We start from the raw sequence: 26,432 nt of genomic DNA on the forward strand, positions 1-26,432 counted from the left end.
ACAATACTGTAAAAATATTTAGAGGTTTTTTTAGAGAATTTAGAATTTTTACAAAAATATTTAAAGAATTCTAAATATTTTTATTTAGAAAAATATTTAAAAAATTTTCATATTCTGGCAACCCCAATTTGAATGCTGTACATATTTATTTTGGCCTAACACAATTATTTTTAGATATATATCTAGCTAAATTTTTAAATATTTTAACAAAATCGTTCTTTTCGTATATTATATTGTGCAATAAACAATTTTAGTGCATTATTTGCATTATTTATACTGCATGTGCTGGAAAAGCTTAAGTAACAAATTTTACGAGAAAATGCCACGGACAATGTATGTATATACCATTGTATTGCTTCGTACACTTGTCTCAAATTGTCTCAATTTGTTTCCATGTCCCTCGATTCGCTTTACTTGGTTGTGCGAAGCTTTTACAGTGTAAATGGAGAGTGCTTTCTGGCAGCAAAAAAACTAACGGAATAAAGTGCTTCGTGATCTGTCGGTATATTAAATAGCCATACGATATCCACTGCGTATCGATCTACAAACCGCATCACATCCTTTCGGTAACTCATTGTTAATCAATCAAAATAATGATTGATCTTCCATCAAAGAACTTAAAAAACGGTTATTGTTAAAGATCTTCATGTAGTTTTCATTATTTTTAGAAAAAAAACAAAGCTCAATAATCTTCAAACGTAGATAAAAGAGGAATGGATAAAACATTTATTGGTACTTGATAATTGAACTGCACGATTTGCATTATTGGGAATTCGTAAGAGGTATTTTGTTTTCTCTACGAGTATTCATTACAGTATTGCATGCTTTGCATAATACATGCAAGCGATAAGATGTAAAAGATAATTGGCACAGCAAGTTGTTATTATAATTTCGATTGTAGTAACAATTTCTTACACATATAGAAACGTATTTTGTCTTTATTGCAAGACATCTATTTTCTGTAATAAATATCAACTTTCTCAATTGTATTTATCGATTTAGTTTCTATTTATTTCTTTTGTGAAGATAATAACGCTTTGCTGAGCGAGTATAATAGAATAAACGAATCGATAGTTTCGTTTCTTAATAAACCACAAAACCACATTTTTAATTCACACGATCAAATATACAGTTTTTAAGCCAGTACTTATAATCGCTTTTCCGCTCTGGAGAATTCATTTTTATTTTTGCAGTAGCAATGATTATCGCGTGTAATGGTTATTGCAACGTAAAATAACAGTAATGTAAAAATTATGCTTTTTATTATTGAATACTTTTTATGGTTACCTACTTTTCATGTTGTTATATTCGAGGTTTTATTCGCATGGTGGGATTTTAAAAAGAAATTTAATTAGTTCGTTAAATGCTCCGAAAACACCTGGCACTACCGTCTTTTATAGTTTTATTTTTATGCTGACAGAAGATTCGCAATTTTAACAAAAGGAACACAGTTTTCAAATAGCCGATTACGATATCAATTATGCAGTATGCAAAAAACCACTGGATTCGCAAATCGGTAAAGGTGAATTCTAAAGTTTGAAAGCGTAAAATGAGTTTGACGCGATTTGTAGAAAAAAAGAAGAAAAAAGAGAATATGTAGAAAATTTAACGAAAAAGAACAGAGAAAGGGGCAGACGCGCGAAAGGAGGAGCAAAACAGTATATATAAAAGGAACTGAGAAAGAGAGAAAGAGATAAAAAGTGAAAAGAGCTGGAGTGCCGTGGTAATTAGTTGGCGCTCTAAACCTATACAGTCGACCAGATCAAGTACTTTTCTGGAAAAGTGCCTAATTCCATGCTCGACATGCTCTACGGAGGTCGAAGGCCTGCTATCACAGTTACCATCGACCCTGTTCGTACCTTTGACCATACCAATCACCTCTTACCATCGTCGCTTTTTTATGGACTGAAACCTTTCCAAAGAAGATCCAACTTTTCTGAGCATGCGATACCCCACCATTTCCCATTAAGAATCGCTCTAGCGCGAACAGACTTACGCTGTACGCGGGATCGTTTTTGCGCCAATCTCTCTTTCTCTCTTGAGATAAGACCCGACCAACTAAAACGCAGATTTAGAAAAGCGTGCTTTTAAAGTGAGAACATTAACAAAAGTGGCGGAATTTTAAAAAAGATTCTTGTTTCACTTTTTACCTTTATTTTTATCGTCTACGATCTTTAATGATTCGTCAGTATTATTCATTTTTGCCATGTATGCGAGGGATAGTTACGATGCAAACGAAACGAAAATATTGTTTTTCACTATGCGAAGTTGAACAAACTCGATCAGTTTGTTAGCTGATTACACGGCATCGATGAAACGGGACACAATTTTTCGGATCCACGAGCGAGAAAAGGTTTATACCCGCATACTCGCGTATAAATTCGTCACACAGAGCGAGCATGCAGTATGCGCATATGCTGGCAGTGTAATTTGGTCTCGTAAAAATACGCGCCAGCAATCGCAACCATGCGTGGATTTACTCGGGATTTAAAAGGCTGCTAATAAACGCAGTGAATTGAATGACTAAAAAACGATCTTCTACCACAACCTCGATTGTCCTCGATTTCATATTTTCTCATTTAATATCTCATCTCTCTTTTGTCTTTGGAACATGATTTTATGCCATTTTATGTACTGCATTCGTCTACATTAAGTATATTAAAATGTGTTCATATGTAACAACGACATATTTTATCATACAATAGCAAAAGTAATTCGATTTCAGGGAATTAATTTTATACAATATTGTTCCTATTTTACAATAGACAATATTATTATCCATAATATCAATTTTCTTGAGATTTATGTTACCACAAACGATATTTATATGAATCAATTATAAATTCTTTTCTATCGTTATAAAAATGTTTTTATTGCTAAGTTAAAACTTGTAGTCTCAAAGTAACGGCTGTAATATTGTTCAAGACCAATTATTTAAATTCTGTACCCTGTGACAACATCGTCCGTAACGTTGTAAGAATAATGACGTTTACATTGATTTGCGGGGTAATGTAACGTCGTAAAAACTAAAGTGAAAGCTCCACTTTCCGAGCGAGGATCCACGCTACTGTAGAATACTTGTTTTAGAGGAGATTCACCAATTGTGCGCCAATAAAACCTTATACAGCCTTATCACTCGGGAATTGAAACGGTTAAACTTAATTTGATCACTTAAATCAGCACACTGAGATTTTAATCAGCCCTTAGAAGCTTCAGGAGTCGCGACCGTCTCGATAGAGACGATATGTTTCTCTTTCATAAGCTAAAGACTCTGAGAAAAGAAAACCAAGCGGTTGCCCTTTTCCACGGAGTTTTCCTTCTGACGCTAGTCTTTCCCTCTATATTTTTCTTATTCTTTTTCCTCGTTTATGGCCTACCTTATAATTTTATTTATAGTCCTGCGAGATGTTTTCTCTCTTCTTCACTTCGTTCTTTTATGCCGTTTTTAAACAGCTTCTCAAGACTTTCGCAAACAGTGTCAACCACCTTATGATTCGCAGTGAAGCCATTATGGCGCATTGAATTAATGTTTTATTTTATTTATTTTAAAAAATTTGTACATGTTTTTGTTAAATTATAATTTTTTTAAATATACGGTGGCTGTCAAAAATTTCCAATCAACATATAATTTTACGGATAATTTTTGTCAATATATTTTTATTCTAAATTATATTCTAAATTAAGTTTATATTTTAAATTATAAATTTATGTTATAAATTAATAAAAATTTTATTATAATTAACTTAAGAACATGAATTTTTATTATTAAAAATCGACAGCCAAACTAGTATATAATATGGAGAGTTTCATACTTGTAATATCCAATATGGAATTTTATACCTTGTCGAAGATTAAAATGTTATTTAGATTAAAATTTTTAAGAAAATAAAAATGTACAAAAATGTGATATTTGATTAGGACTCTTATGGCAGATTTCTATTGTACTTTAAAAAGCCATATCTTTCCAACCGACTTGATGTACACGCACACACACGCACACATGGATTTAAAAAAATATCTAGTTGAAAATGGACAAACCAGCATGTTCTGGTGATTATATCAATTAGAGAGAGAGAGAGAGAGAGAGAGAGAGAGAGAGAGAGAGAGAGAGAGAGAGAGAGAGAGAGAGAGAGAGAGAGAGAGAGAGAGAGAGAGAGAGAGAGAGAGAGAGAGAGAGAGAGAGAGAGAGAGAGAGAGAATTGCTAGGTTATCTGGATTAGAATCAATAGATTTAATCAAAAAATTCACATTTGTCCATTGTCAACCAGAATTCCAATTAATTCAAGCAGACATTTTTCTCAATATATATATATTTATTTTTCTCAATATATTTTATATATATATATATCGTACATAGGGAAAATCAAGACTCGTTGATATAGAGGCAAGTTGCGTTTCATTTATGTATTGAATTGGCATTAAAGTTCATAGCGCTACTTCATTTATATTATTTCTACATGTTTCAAAAAAATGGCAATTATATCATTCGATAGAACAAAGCTTTAGCTTAAAAAAATTTTTTTTAATTGCTGTACGATGATTTTTAATGGAGTTGTGAGCAATCAAAGTCAAAATGTTCCTTTTATTTAATCCGCTATAACTCACTAACAAAAAAATCTTAGGAACATTTTAGAAAAAAGTTTTGTAGAAGAAATTTTAAGCTGTCATGTTAGAAAGTTTTGTAAGTTGGGGTACGTGACAGGCCTACAAAGTAAATAGAAAATTTCCCATTTTATCCAGCTCGTTGTTTCAGATAACAAGCTCTTTTCTGTATTTTATATCATATATATGTCAACACACACACAGGATTGGAAGTTACTTTGTAAAAATAACTTATTATCGTTACCTCTTCTTTCTTTTTTTTCTTCTTTTTTTTTAAATAATTTTTTTTTAATAATAATTTTTTTTTTAAATAACTCGTTATCGTTACTCGCGTTATTGATTTAAAAAACTTTATCATTATCATTGCCATTACTAAGGAATTAATAAGTGGTTACAATTTTACTTGTCAATTGTCTATGTCGCTAATTGACCAATTTAACACGAAATCTATAGTGATTATAGTTAATCACAATACAACTCCCTTCTTTTAAAATTCATTTATTTACATTACTGTTAACATATTCTAATAATTAATCCACGTATTATATTACTATTATAGCGTTACTACATTAACGTTACAAATAAGGAAATGTAATGTCGTTATCTATTTGTAGAAAAAAAATAATTATGACAATAATGTAACATAACAAGCAATACTTACTTTCCAACCCTGCATATCGTAGACTTTCATTCTGTTTTCGGAATAAACAATGTCAGAATCAAACCTTCTTATCATTTTGCCTTTGAATTCTAACAAACGATAGATTGACATAACTATACAAACTGATGGCATCTTCAATAAATCTCTTCCAATAATGTTTAGCTGTTCTAATAACTCAGTTGCAAGCTTGCGCACCATAGAACCGACGTCCAAGCATCACGAACTAAACTCCACTTTGTCCGCGCATTGATCCGAACGGTATTAAAAGACCCACACAAACTGGCAGCATACGCGACCTTTTTCAGCATCTTCATTGCCTTCGTTACTCTGCAGAGAGGAGGCATTGTATCTCGAGACCAGCTTTGTAACCGGCCAGCTATTTAAAATCCAGCAACACTATACGATGCCGATAATCGCTATGCCCGCTGGGCGTAATTAGAGCAGACCAGACGAGTTTATTATCTTCCTTTGAACATTCTATAACGAACGCCCCAGAGCTACGTGAAATGCGTGTTACATCAAATTGTGAATCTTTGGTCCAGCTTAGACTCTTCTTAAACGTAAATTAGGATACGTTATTGTTGTCAGTGTAGCGCGAAATCTTGGATCATGGAATTGCTTTGTCGAAAATGTAATCGTGGTAGCATTGAAAACAATGCTTCATACAAAATCACAATACAATGATATACGCCTGTCGATACTCGGCGTTCTGTCGTAACTGTTGAACTTTCATCTTGTCTTCTCACTGCTTAATCCGCGGAAGTGAAATAAAACACTCAATACACTGTGAAGATGTATCTTCTATGTATTTATTTATGCAAAGAATGTTTAATATTTTGGAAACTTAATTGCTTTTCCTTAATTAAAAAAAGGAATTTTATTTAATAAGTTAGATTTATACATATAAGAACAATATATTATTTTCTTTAAGTTTAAATGTTATAACTATAGATTTTATAAAGGAACATATTGTAGACTGTAAAATGGGGTAACTTCGGCCCAGTCGGAGTATTTGGTTCAAATTCTATTTATTTCTTATACTACTGCTCAACAGATTGTTCGATCTAGTTGATTTTAGTTTGAAAATGTAGATAGAGAATAGCTTTAGTTAGGAAATACTAGAAATCCTCAAGAAATTGGACATCGTTTAGATTTCTGATTGGTTCATATTTTTCAGAACTTACTTAAGATAGAATAAAATAAATGAATAAGATATAGAATGAGATACGTAAATATCTCGTTCTATCTTTTGCATAAATTTTTTGATCTTGCCCTTTGTGTTTAATATTATATGTCTTGGCGATAACTTTAACCCACAATTTAGGCCAATCTCAATTCTTTGATCCAATTTCAATTTCTCTTATTGTTTTGTTTTCTTTCGTTTGTTATTTTAATTTTCTTATCCTCTCGTTAATTTGTTTTTTATAGTAACGCTACACAGAAAGAATTTTTTCTTAGAATTTACCTTGAAAATATGGAGCAATATTATATTTCGAGAAATTTTATGTAATTTTCTTTCATTCAATAAAATATAAAATAAGTTTGATTAATTTTTTACTGAAGTGAAGTGAAAAATCTTTAAAATATTTTATTGTACGACAACTACCATATTTTCAGGGTAAATTTTAACAGAAAATTTTCTTCGTGTAGTTATCTGTTCTCAAATTTTTTAAAACTAAATGTACAGAGTGTCCGGTAAGACTGTAATAACGCTTAAATTCCTGAGATTATTTGGAGATGAAAACCCTAATACTAAAATACCAAGATTATAAGAAAACATTGGCATTAGCAATAAATCATACACGGCATAATAACCCGCAAATCCTCTGGCAAAACTTTATTCAGTTATTATGTAAATGCAAAATATACAGGATGTTCGGTAACAACAGATTAAAGGTAGATTCCTGAGATTATTTTGAAACGAAAATCCTAATGACAAAATGTCTCAAAGCTATAACAGTTTTCGAATTAGAAGCGTTTAAAGTTAACGAATCATACCGTTTAAAGTTTGCACATTCAAATGTAATGTAACGCAAAATACCAACTACATCTGAACAAATTTTAGGCGATATGATTCGTTAACTTTAAATGCTTCTAATTCGAAAACTATTGTAGCTTTGAGATATTTTGGTATTACAAAATAATGTCAGGATCTATCTTTAAGTGTTGTTACCGGACATCCTGTATATTTTGCATTTACATAATAACTAAATAAAATTTTGCCAAAGGATTTGCGGGTTATTGCCTTATATGATCTATTGCTGATGTTAACGTTTTGTGAACCTTATCGTTTATTTCATCAGGGCGAGGATTACATAGCATTGATATACTGGACTGTTCTTTCGAAGAATTCTGTTTATATAAACGCTATTAAAAGGGAGAAGGAAGAGAAGCTGAAATACAAAACCGTCTAGATAATTTAAACAAAGACTTAGGATATAACGTAGATATGGAAGACTGCTTTCCTGACAAGCTAAGGAAGTGCCCTTCTCCTTTTCCTCTCCCTCTCAACAGCGTTTACATAAAGGAAATTCTTCGGAGCAGCAACTCAGTATCCGTGCGCTCCTTGTTCTGATAAGGTAAACAGCAAAGTTCACGAAACGTTACTCTTAGCAGTGGATCACGAATCACGATACGGCGATAACTCCTAAACTTTCTGGCATTTTTGAAGTAAATACTCATCAAAGCCTCAAAAGTATTATGAATAAAGTTTTTTTTCTAGAGTAAGTTCTTTCTACTTTTGTGTCAAATCTCAATATTGATTATATATTGCATGCGTTATTAATATTTAAGTACTTTTTTGTTATAACATTGATTCAATGAATGTATTGGTCAAATCAATAATATTGCATTTGAAATAAAGTTACTTCAAGTTCCGGTAACATTGTCCTAAAATTTCTAAAAACTTTTTGTGAAAAACTCTTTGCAAAGTTAAAGAGTTTTCAAATATTAATTAGAATTGTTCCTTATGTCATAAATAAGAAAAAAATATTAGTAGTAGAAATAACTCTCTAATAAGTATTTAAAATTTTATCTATAATAGGTAGAAAATCATAAGCCAGTTATCTCATTTTATGGTAAAATTAGATATATTTGTTATGTTGTCCAAATATATTTGTTTATACAAATAAATTTTAGTATATTTATTCTCTTTCTTTCTCTCTCTCTCTCTTTCTCTCTCTCTCTCTCTCCTTCTCCCCTTCTCTCTGAGAATACTTATTTTTTAGAAGGAATAATATGCTCGTTTCTTTTATTGATATTTCCTACAAGTAAAATTGTCTGCTTAAAGATCTTTTTTACTATATTCAATTATGCATATTTCGAGAAAATGAACAAATAAATTCTTTCGAAACTAAATAACAGCGCACAAGCATTCGCTTTGCTTTTATTCATACGACGCATTATCTAAAGTTTTCAAATTATGACTCCTTAGAGTCGACAAGGAGAATATCCTTTGGTTGTGGAAGAATGAAAAGAAAAAAAGATATCGCTCTAACCGTAAAAGAACGCAGCAGAAGTCACGGACTTTCTTGATTTTCTTCGCATGAACGGCAGCAGATGTAATTTGGCTCGGTGCCGGAGGGTAAAGAAGATTAAACTGTAAAAAAAGCCAACGACCAGTTTAATCATAATAATTCTAATTACTCGAGAACAAAGTCAGAAGAGAGATAAAATTACTACGGAGAAACAGATGTGAGAAAGGGATGAAGAAGTGCGTTAGATTGCAAAAGCGATGGAAGGAAAGTTTAGCTGTGTCGTAATGTTGCGATTACCGTTGCTTTCTTTCGTATATAAATCACTCGGACACGAAGATAGAAAAGTAATTCTTTTTTTATTACTCCTATTTAATTTTCTACTCACGCTGAAAAGGAGCTATAATTATATGCTTTGCCTACGTTTTCGGTTCTTCATCGTAAATCAGATTCATCCACTTTCCCTTTTCCTCTCTCTGACCTATGATTCTTTTTTTCCTCTCTACTTGATTCATTCTTTCAATTCCATTGACCCTATTCCTCACAAGGTCGTTAATCCTAATTTTCATTCAGTCTTTTCGAGCGTATCGCCTCTCTTCCTCGATAAAATGAGAATTTCGCATCATCGCCAGCGACTATTAATTTTCTCGCCCATATCTTTTCATGAACAATTACGTCTCGCAATTACTCAAAGCTAATCTATAATTAAAGATGTATGTGTTACATCTCAAAGCACATTATCGAAAATATAATAATTTTATAGATTATTTCATTATTATGTCTCTCTCTGATTGTGAGGATTTGTGTAAAACTTAAACACATTTCATTTATTGGTTTAAAACTTATTTAATTTGTTTGTTTGCCTTGATTCTCATGTAAAATCACGTTTTGTAATATTTCGCAAATTTGATTTAAAGATAGCATTACGAATTAAATTAAGTTTTTTATATATACTAATATAATTCTAATATATATTCGTATAAAAGCACGTTTTTATATCCACTTATTTATTTAAAAGTTATTTACTAGAGCTACAATAAATATACAGTTATTTTATTACATAAAACATAAATCAAAATTATTTATATATTTTGTTTTTTTTGCAGTTGATTTCAGAGCATTTATAACAAAAATTTATTTATAACAAAAATGTTTAACTAATATTAATATTAATTTCTTTAACTGATATTCTACAACTCTAAAATGTTCTTAAGATAGTTTTATTTTTTGTCTATTTTGATTTATATAGGTACATATGTATCTAAAGTTTGCATATTGATTCTTGTAGTATATTACATATATTTTTTCAATAATTATTGTAAAAGTAGAGTTTTTTTATTTTACAATAAAATTATATGACTCATTGAATCATAAAAAATAAAAAATGCTAAGAATTCATTGTAAGAATTCATATATGTTTAATTGCGAGTTTACTGGCGTAAATCAAAACAGAAGGCGACAGGCACTTCTGATATTTAAATGCTAAGCAAAATCAGAGAGATTCCTTTTCCCGGCCCGACGCTCATGAAAACCAAATAATCGTATTGTAGAATACATTTGAACAGCATTGCTCTTCGGTTCGTTTATCTCTTGTTCATAAATATCACGGTTTTGCGATTCAATCTGTACGAAGGCACTAGGCAAGGCGGTAAGGAATCTTTGTGCAGCTTTGGTCGTTTTCATTATCAGTGTATCCGCGCGACTGACGAGCTATAGTATTCGAAATTTTGTGACGTAACAAGAAATTGCGGTCTACGACAGACTAGATAGCGTTAAATTGTGTTTGCATAATAGATTCGTAAATCTTCGCAAATAGTATATATAAGAAGAATATTTCTTTTGAAGCACATAAATGTATCTGACATATAAAAAAAACTCATTTCTAAATATATTTTCAAATTTTGTTGAAATTCATTAAATAGAGAAGTGTTTTTGATAAGCTTTTTCGTATTAATCGTTTCGTACAGTTGGAAAATTAGTGATAAATTAATATTGTAAATGAGACTTGGGATAGTGTAGCTTGGGACAGTATATATTTTTGTGAAATTTAATCGTGATATTCATCCATGAGTCTCTAAAAGAAAAAAAGTTAAACTTCCTTTAGAGAACTCATGGATGGATACCACGATTAAATTTCACAAAAATATATGCTGTCTCAAGTTACCTACACTTATCCTAAGTCACCTACATTTATGATGTCACCTACATTTTACATGTCTCAAACAGTGCACTCAAATTTTTGTTCAAATTAACACAAAATGAATGTATTAGGAAGTAACAAATATAATATAAAAAACACATAAACATAAAAACACTAACACACAATTTGTAACTATTGTATAAAAGCATTAAAAAAATTAACATATTGTATCATAAAAGTTAATTTTTTTTTTAAATGTTCTAAAAATTCTAAATTCTAATTAACACATCTTTTGTACAATTGTCTTAGAATTTTTTTTTACTCTAAAATACTTTAATTTTTATATGTTATTAGCCTACTTTACTTATAAATTATGTTACTTTATCATTTATCAAAAAATGTTGAATATCAATTTAACAAAACATTCAAATAACATAATTACATTGTTTTGTTAAATTAACTCGTTAAAAATTCAATATAAAGTTTTAACAATTATTTGAGTGAACTGATTTAATATATACAAAATATTATTTACACAGTGTAAAAATTCTTCTAGATTCAATTTTATTTAACAACACGGGAAACTCTGTAGTCGATATTATTTAAAATTATGAAAGTCTTAAGTATTAGTTACTTATTTCATTTTCAAATATTTAAACATAGATTTTCATGATAATTTAATGATCAAGCAAGATAACAAGCACACTTAACGGTGCATTAACCAAAGAAATGTTTTGTAAGTTATAAAAAGTTCGTTTGCAAAGGACGTAAATTTCCAAACCTAATTTGCACGAAAGCTCCGAGTAGAGAGATAAAAGAGACAACCGCTCATGATCGTTGCAAAGGTGGTAATCGTTCACGCGAATCTCGTTAAGCTTCTGATTTTTTCTATTTGATAAGAGAACATGTTCTATCAAAGTACAATTTTATGCGGGCATAGAAATGCACAACGTATCTTTTTTGCGAATTTTACAACTTTTTTCAAAACTTTTTATAGTAAATGGTACGCTTTAAAAATACGGCAGTTATAAAGGAGATATTTTAAAATAAAATTGGTTGCTTGCATATTTATTTTAAGGTGCCTATTTATTCAAAACAATATTTAACTCTCCATAAATATCATCTGCTTAAATATAAGACAAGATATATATATATATATATATATATATATATATATATATATATATTATCTTTGTCATTATATATAAAATTGATTCATATAAGCACTCGAGATAATGAGGATAAATAGAAAAAAATTACCTCATTAAAATCGTTTAAATGATTGACATCGTCGTTTCTACCATTTCCAGAAGATTTTTGGAAACCTCGATATTTTACAAATTCGATAATATAATATACGTATACGGTCACTTGTGTATAAAATTACTTTCAAAATGTAAGAAATGATTTTATGTAATTAAAAAAACTTTTTCCAATCAACAAAACAGTATATATATTCTGTATATAATAATGAAATTTATATTATACAATTGTAAGAAGCATCAGAAAAATTTTTTTCAATTACATAAAATCATGTCTTACATTTTGAAAGTAATTTGACTTCTTAATATATCTATCAAGTTTTAAATAAGGATGTCAGTTACAAAAAAATAAAAATTTATTTATATTATTTGTAAACATAATATTATAAATTAAATTTTAATTTCCAACGATCAGCAGTAAAGGAAAATAATAATTGTAAAAAATATATTATACGTATTATTGTTAAATGTCTATCGTACATAATTTGTTTTAATTTGAAAAGAATATCTTAAAGTTATTAAATATTCTACTAAATTATATTTTCTTATGCATTTTCAAAATCGTCTAACTAAACATCAATTATATTATACAATTTTATATTTTAGATATTATCAAATATATGTCAAATTATATGTATATACATCATATTTAAACGAAATCATAGCGAAGGAGACATGCGAAAAAAATATGAATTCGCTGAATTTACACGGGGTTATTGCGGCTCGGTTGGAAAAATTCTATCTAAATTCAACGCATTTATTTTTTTTTGCAGTTTTTGTTTATACATGCAAATTACAAAATGTATGCGACAAAATACAAAATTGTGAGATATTGGTAAATATATTTGACTTTTTTTTAGGATTTGTTATATACTTATCAGAAATGTTAATCTCATTTCTATTTAATTGATATAAAATATTTTATCGATTCACTACCATGAAATTAAAGATAAATTTTCTGTGAATTCTCATGCAATCTGATATGAAGAAAGATTTGAATGATCCTTCCTTATGATAGTAGCAACTTTCCAAATTCCTTTCCCCGCAGATACCTATAAAAACTTACGTTAAAGACGATGATTTTTCAACTCTCATAAACAGCATATGTTCGGAATCCAATTTTCACGAATGCCTCGAGCAGATGGAAAAACGATATGGAGTTGATGCTATCATGATCGACACTTTTCAACCTCAAAATTGAAGAGTCTAAATAGGGAACTTTGATATACAATGTGATGAGTATAAATAATACTATAGTATTCTCATTAATTATCGTATGTGCCATAACATGTAAAAAAAAGTAATTTTATTAGAGTATCTAAAAATTTATCTATATACTAAAAATAATTGTGTTGGACCATGAAAATAATTATGCAGAACTCTTGAGCTAATTATTAGAATAACAAAATTTTTTGCAACAACAATCATTATACTTGAGCATCCTATTTTGATAGGAGTTTAATAAAATTATTTGCAAATCTATACGTAGATAAATTTTTAGGCAAAATTTTTCCGTGCATATATATGCCATATAAAACAATCGAAACTATCTTTATAAAATACATTCTGCGAAATACTACATTTATTTTATAGTTTATTCTGTACAGTGTTATTATTACTACCATAAATCATTTGGTTACGAGATATAAATTGTCAAAAATAAAACCAATCAGAAAATATTCTCTTGTACATAAAAACTAATTGGAAGTTTACACAGAGAGCTAACACATCGTATATCGATTTATACATTTTGAAATATATTATATATTTTCAGTGAATGATTGTGTAATCCGTAATATATAACAGAAACTGAAAAACTACAAAGTGACAAACTGTGTTGAAGCTATTTCATAAAATATAGCCATCAGATTTCTCAATAACGTTGTATCATATCCGAAGTTAATTGTAGAAGATTGCCTATAAATTTTGGACTCTGACTTGTATGTGAAAGACATTCTCCCTTAAAAACTATTATCCTACCTAAGCAAAAGCTGCAGGATTATACTTAGACCGACCTGCGACCCTTATTATCCTTACAGTAGCTGCCGAGGTATATTACGTGGATTACATTATGGCATATTGAATGGCATCGTAATGCGCATTAAACATATTAGATCGTTATATCGTGGGCTTCAGGTAAAAGCACGAGTAAAAAGGAATGATTTATACCTCATCCCATGTGCAACACGGAAATCTTTTTCGTGCAAAGATATTCCATCTCCCTCTTCTTAATTTTCTGATGCTCTCAGTCGTGTCAGCTTACTTATATGCCACCGCATATATAAATAAATTTACTTACATAATCGATAGTGCAACGACAAACTAGATCAACAAATATCGGTCGCGTGACATTTGAACGTTACGACGTATGTAAATTTAGACATTAGCATAACACTTGTACGACTACGTAATGTAACTCGTTTGACTTGCAGTGTACACCGATACACGTTGATTACTAATTGTTCTACGACACTTTGTTAATGGAATCACGGATTTTTATTTTTATATATAATTTTTTGTTTAAAATAAAAGAGGTATAAATTTCGTTTCTAGTCTACGAAAATAAATGATGAATATTTTTGATTACCAATTAAAAATGTTTTTTAAATTATAGCAACATAAAATGCGGATGATATGATCTAAACAGTATTATTCCCTTCTGTTAGCAATAATACAGAAAAACAAAACAGAACAAAGCGATATCGTATGAAACAGCATGATTTTCTGCGTTACAACGTGATTATTTCAACGCGTTTACAAGTACTAAGACCATCGTGCTTGTTTTTTATGTTCAGCCAAGGCGGTGTACAAACTATTCGACATCACTAGACTATATTATGCTCAAAAGAATAATAGCAGCGTCTATCTTTCATGCGAGTACGCGTTGAAAGATATTTTATCATACCGAATAAAAATATTCTGTGCCGCCGGGCGTTCTTCTTGCATCCTGATGGGAATCGCACGGACTGGCAGAAGCAGCGCAACATTATGCAAAGTTCATTAAAACCGAACTCCAAGAACGGCTGCAGTGCAAGCAACTCTCTCTCTCTCTCTCTCTCTCTCTCTCGCTCTCTCGCTCTCTCGCTTTCTCTCTCTCTCTCTTTCCCTGTCCCGCCTCTCTTCTTCCTCATATCGCTTCTAAAGTCACGACGGACCGAAGTGGTGTTCTATCCTCTAAACTTGGGCAACTTTACCTACAACCATCTCAGCATCGCCTAAGAACTTGCTTGCACATCTTGACCCTATATAGAGTGATTCGTGCACTGCGACAAGTTGCACGTAAGATGCGGTCGCACAAGTCGATTAGGCAATAAAAGATTAACAAGATTACACGCTTTGGTCGCCTCAACGCGTACAAATACATCGCTCTATTAAGACGCTTAGATGTTCCTTCCTTACTGCTGGGTACATTCTATTGATTCTAGCTCATAATTTATTCAAGAAAATTTTCATTGAAAATGTTTTCGAAAGCTGCATTTGATTGTAGACTCTAAGATAAAGTATAATTTATAATTTACAATTAAAGCACACCAAATTTTATCCTTTAACTTCCTTCTAAAAAACTTACATCTCTAATATTGTATGAAAAATAGTAACACTCTTTCTGAATAATTACAAATGGTCGGCAGTCCGTTTTGCCTGTTCTGATCGATTATGGGCACATTATTATACTTCATTGAATCTCTGCCAGGTTGAGCGATTTAATTGCAATAATTTCGTTGACTCGTATTTTGCACGCACAGTTCGCCGAAATCGTTACAAGTTCGCATGTGACGCCTGGCAATCTGTCCTGTTCGAATGGGGACATAATTATCGGATAATATCACCACACGGAATTTCGAGCTGTCCATGTAGCATGGTGAAGTATTTGCATAAATCATGTTTTGCAGTGAAGTGGAAGTGTCGTTCGGAATAGTTATGAGAAAGAATAAATCGGGATGTCGATGTGCATTTAAATATATCTCGCGTGAAAAAGTCACGAGAAAATGAAAATTTGTGGGGTAAAAGCAAGACCAAATCTGCGCGGAAGTATTGGACAAAGTTTGCGGGCGCATAAAAATTTCTAGGGGCGTTCCGTACTGACGCTTTCAACTTTGTAACGAAGTATCGACGTACATCAAAGGAATATACAAAAGGCAAAAAATGTTGCAACAGCTACATTCATTTTCGACATGGATTTAAGCATTGTCATATACTTTTGTCTGCAGTGAATTGCAATTACCAAGAATTTTAATCGCCATGGTTATGATTGGTACTTCAAAGGGATTATTTTGCGAAATTAATTTTTTAGAAATTATTTAAAGACGATATACTACGAAAACCACGAATTAATATAAATTTTATAAAAAATAAATAATTTTGCATATCGATAATCGATACAAATATATATATTTAAATCACTCAAACCTTTTGAAAGTCAAGTGTAAATAAGCTGGGCGTTAAAATCAAATATTCATTAATAAACTTGCAATACATTTGAAACATATGCGAAGCAACTGGAGCAGGTGTATAAACGTATACAAATTCAAATTTGCTTCAATATGACTAAAAATAAAAAATATCAAAATGAATATGAATCGATTCACTGTTATAAACGCAAAATAGCATGCTTGTGAAACCTGTCACGTATATCATGCGTCAATTATTTACTATTAATATCTGTATACAGATTAAATTATCAATTCATCAAAATCTGATCCAATTTCATTTTACTCGTAAAATTATTTTAACATTTTATATGCGTTGTATTTAATTTCTCAAGATAAACATAGAATGTTCAGCAACATTAACAATGTTAAAAACAAATTTTCTTATGTATTTAAAATTAACTTATTAATTGGAATGTTTGAAACAGTAATTAGGCTGAATAGATAGTTAAAATACTAATTAACACCAACAGTAATTAAATTAAAGTGAACTTTATTTATTTTAAAGTTATTTGATGTAATTATTAAGATAAAACATTGAGTATTAAAGTATATAGAAATAACATTTTTATTAAATCTGAAGATATAACTCTCTTTCTTGATCTTGATCTTTTTAGCTAAAAACTCTTTTTACATTATTTTAACGGTGTTATTAGCAATAATGTAAAATTGCTCGTCAATTTGACGCATTAATAACTCACAACCGAATGTGTAATATTGTATATGTGGAAATGTATAAATGGTCGGCCCTATTATTTGTTTCAGAGATTTTTTTTAAGTGTGAGTTAGCTCACTGTTATTGTAAACCCTTCAATCATTATATGTACTCATAGGAAGACACTATTCACATAAGAATACAATATCTCATAGGAACACAATATCCACATAAATTATAATTTTAAGAAATCACTAGTATTGATTAATTTATAATATACAATTACACATAAATTTTTTTAAATGATTATTACGTACTGTAGAGCCATCTGAATCGAGATTTCATATACAAACATAACACAAAGAATCTCTATAAAAATATAAGACATTGCATATTATATTTTATTAACAATGACAGAACAGAATATTTCATATATTTAAAAACATTTTTATCTCACTTTATGTATACTTCTAACTTGGTTATGTAACATTGACTGCTGCTTTTCTGTCGCAAGATATTTAAAAATTGTCATCAAGTATTAATAAGTATGTGATAATATTCTCCGCTATCTAAAAGTAAAGCAAAAATTTATATATTTTAATATAAATTTATATATTTTAATATATATTTATAAATAGTTGATTACTTACTGGTGCAAGAAGCGTCGCATCTATAGCCAAACCTTTCACTAAAAATGTATTTTTACGATGTAATATTTGTAAAGAAAACAATTGCATTTGCAATATTAGTTATGATAGTTAAATGTTAGAAAAAAATAATTAAATGCAAGAAAGAAATTGAATGAAGAAAAATGAAAAACGCAATTATATCCTGCAGTAAATTTGATATTTAAAAAGATAGCGTTAGCATACAACATAATTTCAAGAAATATATAAATAATATTACAACGTTACTACCTCATATTTAATTTTCTCATCATTGGTATTATTAAGTAAATCGTGAATGGTAGTACCAATTTTTTGGGCTTGATTCTTACTCATCTACTACTTCGCAGACCCACACAATTATAATAGTATTATTGTAAAAATGTTATATATCAAGGATATTAGAAGCACATCAAGAAAGTACCAATCTAATCCAATAAATACTCCATTTTGTCAACGTACTGCATAGAGTTACAACTAAAAGTAACAACAAAAAAGGACATGACTATAATAGCAAGGAATGGCAGACTGAAAATCATATTCAACATTTGTACTGCGTCGCAAATCATTAGATGTTGTTTCTTCAAAATTCCGAGTTCTGTAAAAATTGATTTTTCTGTGTGTGCCATATCACATTGGAGACACATAACTTCATATCATTTATTACAAACTTTTGCATATGCATCAGATTGTCATTGATTCTCTTAAAGCATGCTTTTAAAACACAAATACAGTTTATATACAACATAATTATTTGTAACACCAACAGGGCGGAGTATACTGTAGATATCACAATCAGAATAACGAAAAAATTGTCTTTATACTTTAGTATTTTGTACAAATTTATGCTTAATTGCACAACTCTGATGATATTACCCAATATATCTTTAACGTGGATTAACCTCGACAGTTTTTGATATGATTTCGAGGGTAATTTCAAAGAAACTTCCAATATTGCTTGCAACAAGCGCATTCGCGAATCACTCGGAAAATGCGTGATAGTTATTATAAAACTGATGAGAATATAATATATAACAACATGAATGTTCCTAACTACATCTCCATAATTTATTTTTTATTTAATAATACTGTCAATGAGTGCAAAGTTTATAACACAACAAACGTAAATAACGACGGTTGACAAAATGTAGTACAATTTTCGAAAATTCGAAAGTCGAAGCGTTGAGCTTGTACGGAAATAATACGAGAATGCGATTTCAAATGAAACAGGAATACATTAAGGATTGAAAGTCCGTGGCATTACACAACCACCATTTTTTCCTCATTTTGATATTCTCGATTATCTTTAGCCTTTCGAATCGAACACGATTAGTAAAATGTATAGGAGAACATAACAATTTGTATCAAATGTACGGCATTATTAATCATATGCACTGTAGCATTAAAATAGATGCGATTGCGAAAGCTTTTTTTTCTAAGTGCAATTATTAAGTCGGTCTCTTCATTAAAAGTATATAAACTGATATGTTTTTGCGTTTTATCTCTACTCGATGAATTTGGAACTACGAGCAAATATTGCGTACAGCAAAGAAACAAAACTAAAAGAACCATTTGTTAGTCGTGAAGTAACCATAGCGTTCTTCGGCACTTATCACTCTTGGGATAGATTAATACAAATGATATGTAATTTTTATAATATATGACTCAATAAACTGAAAGACTTATTTCATAATATTTATTGCATAATAGATTAATCCACAACCGAACATGTGATACTGGAAATGTATAAATGACAAACCCTACTATTTGACTCAAAAGTTTTTTTTATTGTGATATTTTTGTTTATTTTTACAGTGTTAACTCACTGTTACAGTACACCCTTCAATCGCCATAGGAAACATTGACACTGCAATATCTATATAAATCATAATTTTTAGATATCACCCATTAAGGTAGTTTTTTAGTAAATCAAGTATCAGAGAAATATTTAATTTTTTTGTATAAATTGAAGTACCGAAATTGTCATGCAAAATTCTACGATAGGTTTACGATAGGTTTTACAATAAAATACAAGAGAAAAAAATGTTGGAAATATTAGTTTTCACGTATAACTTTAGTTTATTTCAACCATAAACAGAAATTTATTTTATTTAAAAAAAATAAAATAAATTAGGTTTTATTCGGGTCAGGTATTCGGTATAGGACACTCAAACTAATTGCTAGATTATCAAAACTTCTTGCAGCATTGCTTATTATACTTGTATTTCTTACATAATTATTTTGATGATCCAACAAAATTATTTTCTGATCTGTACCTGTCAAATTATCAAACATCTAAGTAAAATCATTCTTTCCGTGTAATAATAACGGCTGTCTCCTTCAAGTTTTTCTTAAAGAAAAGTTGATTCTCAATTAAGAAATATCTGTTGCTACAAATTATAAAGTCAGAAGTTTAAAACAATGTCGTATAGCATTGCAAATTAACACGATAATAAGATTCTTAGAGTATAAATGTTACTCCATGTAGTAGTGATTTTATGGCTCGCGAAAACTTTTAAATTCAGAACACGAGAAAAGGGAAGAATCAAAGAATGCGGGGCCAATAGCGAGTATAAAACGAAATGTAGTAGTGCGAACGCGATATATGGACGATTTTTGGCATTGGGCCACGATTTTCAACTAACGAAATAAACTAACGACGAGATACACTATGGGGGTTGGCGACGAGGTAGATCGGTTGGAGATAAATAAATTGCAATGATGGCGCAGTCTCTTTTCTCCGTGTCGTGCTTACGCGTACCGAAATATATCGCTCGGAATTAATAGCGCATCGTGACGGCGCATCGCCGCGAGGGAGATTTAAATCGGACGATATATCGCCTCCTCGCGCCCTCATTGTGCCCGATTCTTGGAGACTGGCGTTTTGCGAAAGCTTCAGCGGGAATACGTCACCTAGTAACATTCTAATAAGAGTCACGAAGCAATATCGTCCAATTTGGCCTAGCTCCTTTATGTCTCTATAAAATTGGTTCTTCTACGTGACATCGATTCCCGATTGTAACTTGCGCAAATAGGTACATTTTACACCAGAGTTTCGAAGAAGCATAAGAATTGTTGTCTTTTTGCCAAAACATGGCAGCATGTGAAAAAATTTGAACACTATGCCGTGATTTTTATGAAAAATTAAGATATTTGTATATTCATTTGAAATTGAATAGCGAGCACGTAGCGACGATATTATAGGAATTCAGATACGAGAGAAGTTTTAGCCCCTGGAGTGAGAGTTAAATCTTCCGATTAGGTCCTTTATGCTAATGTAATTTGGAAAAGAGCGGTGTGGCTTTTCCATTAGCATTTATCGTCCTAATTGCAGATACATTTTAGCTATCAGAAACTCGTAAGTAAATTCACTCATTTCGAAGTTCTCTGAAGAATAAATATAATAATAAGCAGTATAAATACACTGCGATATCATGATTATAAAGTTTAAATAGCATTGAATATAAAATTTAATATATTTCAAATATGTTTTTCAAATAATATATTTAAATGTATTTTTTATTTATTATATAAAACATTATTATGTTTTTATAAAGCAAATAAGAAAATTAATGTAAAACATATTGAAATTTATTAATATCACTTATTAATATCACTTATTAATACTTGAAGCTACAAATTCAATGTTACTTTTTAGAATGTAATTTTATTGAAGCAATTATGTACTACCTAATGGCAATAACTCTCAACGGCATTTTGAAAAGCGAGTGCAAGCTTGTGACGCAGTCGATTTCGAAACTGGTAATCTCTTGAAATCGTTAACTGTTAGTTGCATCAATGTAATCTTTAATGAAAGGGTCGAGATGAGCGAGCCATTGGAAGGATTATGTTCACTACGCGATACGTGATACGTCCCATTCCGTGTCCTCAATTGGCACCGCCTTTGATTTCGCTGCGTCGTCGAAATCAAGATTGGATAATGATACGTGAGATCGCGTATTTTTCACTCGCGTTTACTGTATAGGATATCTCTTGATTTAGTGACCCAATCTAATTTCTCAATTACTACTTTATTTAATCTTTCAAAGATTTCAAATCATATAGATCATAAATTTGCTGACAGAATTTGGTTTTATATAAAGAAACGTGAGAGAAGGGACTATAAATCTGCAATAATATTTAAAAAAAAAAAAATTTTAACCGCTCCCTAAACTTAAAGCGAACGTTTAAAATTTCTGAAAGATAAAGTGATCTAAAATATCGCGTCGACAATATATAATACCTCATACCAAATGCATGAATGCAAGGAATTACTTGTTTCATTCAATTACTTCTACGCTGTTTAATCATACTTTAATTAAACTCTCTCCTCGCACGCTCTGCCCGTGGGAAAGTTTAGAAGTTAATACCCGTAGAGACGGCGATACTTTCATATTAGCACGGCAGTCGGCCGACTTACGAGCGCCAGTATAAAACGAGTTAATTACGTTATGGCAACGATGCGCCGCGCACATCTTCCTGCTTTCTCGTTATTTCTCAACGCGCGAAAACATCCCGCATCCAGACCTCGAATTCTACGCGAGACATTCGTTTCGTGACACTGGGAATCCTTTATTTTTATATACGTTACTTTACTTGTCCCACACCTAATTGCTTTACACTAACTGCTTTATTAATGACTGTTGAGAATGTTCAGCGTACTTTTAAGTATTCGCGTTCCAAATGTTCGCGAACCAATGAACTGCTCCCATTTTGTAATATGCTCTCTAGCTTCTGCTTGCTATATACTTCATTTTTACTTACATACTAACTTCTCTCTGTCTTTTTTTTATGGATGTTACGTTTCTGCCTTTTGTACGCTTTCTGTTACTGTGACCATTTTGTGACACTACTATATTATTATTAATAAAAGCCTTGTGAGATACTAATATACGGATCACTATACGCGATCTTTTGTGTACTGCCTACACCAATGCGACAGACATCCAATTTCCATACTTAATAATGACTCTGTTGGTATTTATAATCTCTGTATACGAACATTGTATTAGGTGTTGGAATTAATTCGTAGCGTTTTACAAGTGATGGGAAGTACTTTCATTAATGTATTTTTTAATGCTCATGTGAAATAAATAACATTCTTTCATTAAAAAACGCTACGAATTAATTCTAACACCTAATACATAAACGGTTTGTTGCGGTTACACTGAAAGAAGAGATTGGCTGAAAATGATATATTATTAGCTTATCGAAATCTTATACTGACAATGCGAATAGGCTAACGTAACCAAAAATTGATTGCTGCAACCACAAATTGACTGCTATAGCCAATTAAAAATGCTATGCCATATTTTACCAACTAATTTGCTGCAGCAACCAATCCTTTTCTTTCAGTGTAATCTGACAGTTTGTGTTTGATAAAATCGATAATTAAGTTTAGCAAATCATGCTTTTTAACCCAATTGTTCACATAATAAAACATTCGTCGGTTCGTATATTTTTCAACGACTTTTCTGGACGACTTAACGTCAGGACTCGACACTGCGATAAAGTCATCTTACGAAAATCTTCTTACGCTGCGCTGGCACGAAACAGCGCTAGGCCGGGATTTCCAATTCACGGATTACTCGACACGATGAATTGGCGAACTCGAGTGGGGCCGAGAGATAAGCCGGAGCGTAAACGAGCCTGATTACTTATTCACGACTCCCGTATCTGTGTTTCAGATGATGGCGATGTCGAGGCCGTGGTACACAGGCCGCAGCAGCGGGAATAGATAAGGCAACGAGAGGCCGCGCGCCAAGCCAGTCATGTGCAGTGTCATGTGGCTTCTCCGGCTCCTGACGATCTACCGCTTGGCACACCTCTCGGCATCCGGTACGCAGACAGGTGAGTACCGTAAGAAGAGAAATGGATGCTGTCGTTATGAATTTCGAGCGCGCGTGATAAAATGGCAGGGAAGCGAAGACACAAATATGAATGGATCGCTCCGTAAAATAAACAAGCGTTGCTAATTCCTAAATTATCGTTGCAACCAGATCGACAGTTTGGCGAAATTCAATCGATTTACAGATCACACGCGAATTGTATTTATGACTTGTGCTGTGCGCACTACTGCGATGGCGCGCGTCCAAATATTAACAACACGAATCCTTGCTTGACCTGCCTGTAACACAACGATGCAGAGTGAGTTATGGTAACGCAATGTCGTTCGCCATAAAGATCGTATCGAGAATTTCGAAGCGTTCGACCGACGTTTAGTATGAAAGGTGTGGCACCGACCAGCTGTTCTATGACATTGCTGATCGATTGTAAAACGCTGTAAAAGCGTTCGCGCTATAAATCAATAAGTTATGATGCAGTTAAATAATAATAACAATAATATGTGTCAACATAAATCGTTGAACAATAAATTAGTATTAAAAATATTATTCAATCCTTAAATACCACTCTAACACGAAATATTATAGCAACATTATAGCAATATTGAAAAATATTTTATAAAACATTGCTATCATAAAATATTGCATCGATATTCCTATATCCCTTAAAATAAAATATTACTGCAATATTCTGCAATTGTTGTAATATTTAGAGAAATAATGTAGATATATTGTTGTAATATTTAGAGAAATAATGTAGATATATTGCTACGACGTTATACAATAATTCAGGAGATGAGTGGAATAAAAGCATAATTCTAATTAGTTCTTTTTCCCGGAGCTTTTTAATGTAATATTGATCATAATAGAGAAATAACATGTGACTTCTTAAAAATATTACACAAATTCAGTTGATACTGTATTTGTGTATAAGAAAAAAGTAGTAAATTATTTTTATTTTTATTAAAATCAAGATTTGGTAATTAGATTTTTATTCCGTCCATCCCCTTAATTAATCAATTTTATTGCTATTGATTAACTGTTATTGATTAACATATCACATTCCAAAATATGCACGACAAAATTATGATCCAAAAACATTTGGAGAATTATGACCCAAATTTATGAAAAAAAGCACACCCGAAAGAACTCTCTATGAGATTCGCCAACTTAATTTATACATATATGCCTTCTTAGAATTCCTGTAGTAAGATTTTCTAACATCTTATTGATGATTGTCGCTATCGTTTACTAACGACAGTCAATGAAAACCGCCAGTATCATCCTTGCCATTGGCTATCAGTATATAGTTACAATTGTTGATAAGACAATCGTTGATAAGACGTTAAAAAACTCTCGCTATTGGACGTTTTTTTCTTTGAGAAGCGCATCTATCTCGTGGTGAGACCGCGTATTTACCTCTTGAATTATAATTGAAGCAATATATTGCAATATTTCTTACAAAATATTAAAATTTTAATACTGCTGCAATTTTTATAATATTGCGCACTATTAAAATATTGCTGCAATAATTCATGTTGTACAACAATACATTGTGGTGTAACCATATAAATTATTTTTTAATTGAAAGAACAAATATTAACGACACAATAATAAATATATACATTTTTATTAATAAAAACGTTAGAAAAATAACAATAGAAAAATATTAGGAAAGCATTGGAAAAAAGAAGCCCGGTATGTCATACCGAAAAGATATTTAAGGGTTCAAGAAATCAAGAAATTAAGCTTGAATTATTCTGTTCCCAAGTAGGGAAGGAGAGAGAGAGAGAGAGAGAGAGAGAAAGAAAATATCACTTACCTCAAAAATGACATAATTAAAAGAATTAAATTTTCTAGAAAAAGGAAAAGCTATTTTTTAACATGATAGAAAATTATTGAAAAATCAAATATCAGCAAAAAAAATATTCTTAACATATAAATGCCATTTTTATCATTTTTGTTTCACACCCTTAAAAAAACATTTTTTTTAAGTTGTGATGATTTTAATGATTTTGTAAAATTATCTTTTTTTAAACAATATTAAGAATCTTTATTTTAGACCGTATATGTGAGAAACACAATCAATACTAGAAAAATGCCTATTACGGTCGAAGCTGGATCTTCATTGCTTTAAATAATTCAATCTTGAATTACTAATACACTATATATGTACTTGCATATATTATATTGTAGTCTTTTTAGAACTGCGCGCCGAATTGTTTTTCCGGACTATAAATGCAATTAAAACTATTCTAATAATTGCGAATTAAATTGACATCTTTTTTTTTATTGTAATAACGTTGATGATTTTTTAAAAAGTTAAATTAAAATAGCTACTTCTAACATTTATCTAACTTATAATAATAATTCAAAAATTGCGTTTCTTAATTATGTCACTTTTGAAGTAAGAAAACGATATTATCTTGTAATAGCTGGTGCAATTTTTTTTTAATCTCTTTTATACATGAATATATACAAATGCTATACCCAACTTTAATTTACGATTGTAATACGGTAATAGGATACTCATTAAAAAACGCATGAACAAGGAACTATTACTGTTGTCGTAAATAAAATTTATTCATACGAAGAGGTGACTCTTGTGAATCATAACATATTTTTACAATTTTATACTTTTTTACCCAGATATTTTCATTCCAGTGTTATACTGTGTTATATTATAATTCAAAGTCTAAACATT

General features: G+C 30.8%; 1 protein-coding gene and 1 pseudogene across 3 annotated transcripts in view; one reads left to right on the plus strand and one right to left on the minus strand.

The window, feature by feature from the left end:
• Positions 1–26,432, plus strand: part of LOC105154829 (defective proboscis extension response 20) — a 190,184-nt gene that overhangs the window by 123,387 nt on the left and 40,365 nt on the right. For all 3 annotated transcript variants that reach the window (XM_011070571.2, XM_011070572.2, XM_087407290.1), the window contains exon 4: positions 23,573–23,735. In XM_011070571.2, coding sequence (XP_011068873.1) covers positions 23,657–23,735 — 79 coding nt within the window. In that variant the 5' untranslated portion in view covers positions 23,573–23,656. The remainder of the gene's footprint in view (positions 1–23,572; positions 23,736–26,432) is intronic.
• LOC147909256 (uncharacterized) lies at positions 18,123–19,733 on the minus strand (annotated as a pseudogene).

This window comes from Acromyrmex echinatior, chromosome 6 (genome assembly GCF_024713525.1).
Source record: "Acromyrmex echinatior isolate Ae372 chromosome 6, ASM2471352v2, whole genome shotgun sequence".
Lineage (NCBI taxonomy): Eukaryota > Metazoa > Arthropoda > Insecta > Hymenoptera > Formicidae > Acromyrmex > Acromyrmex echinatior.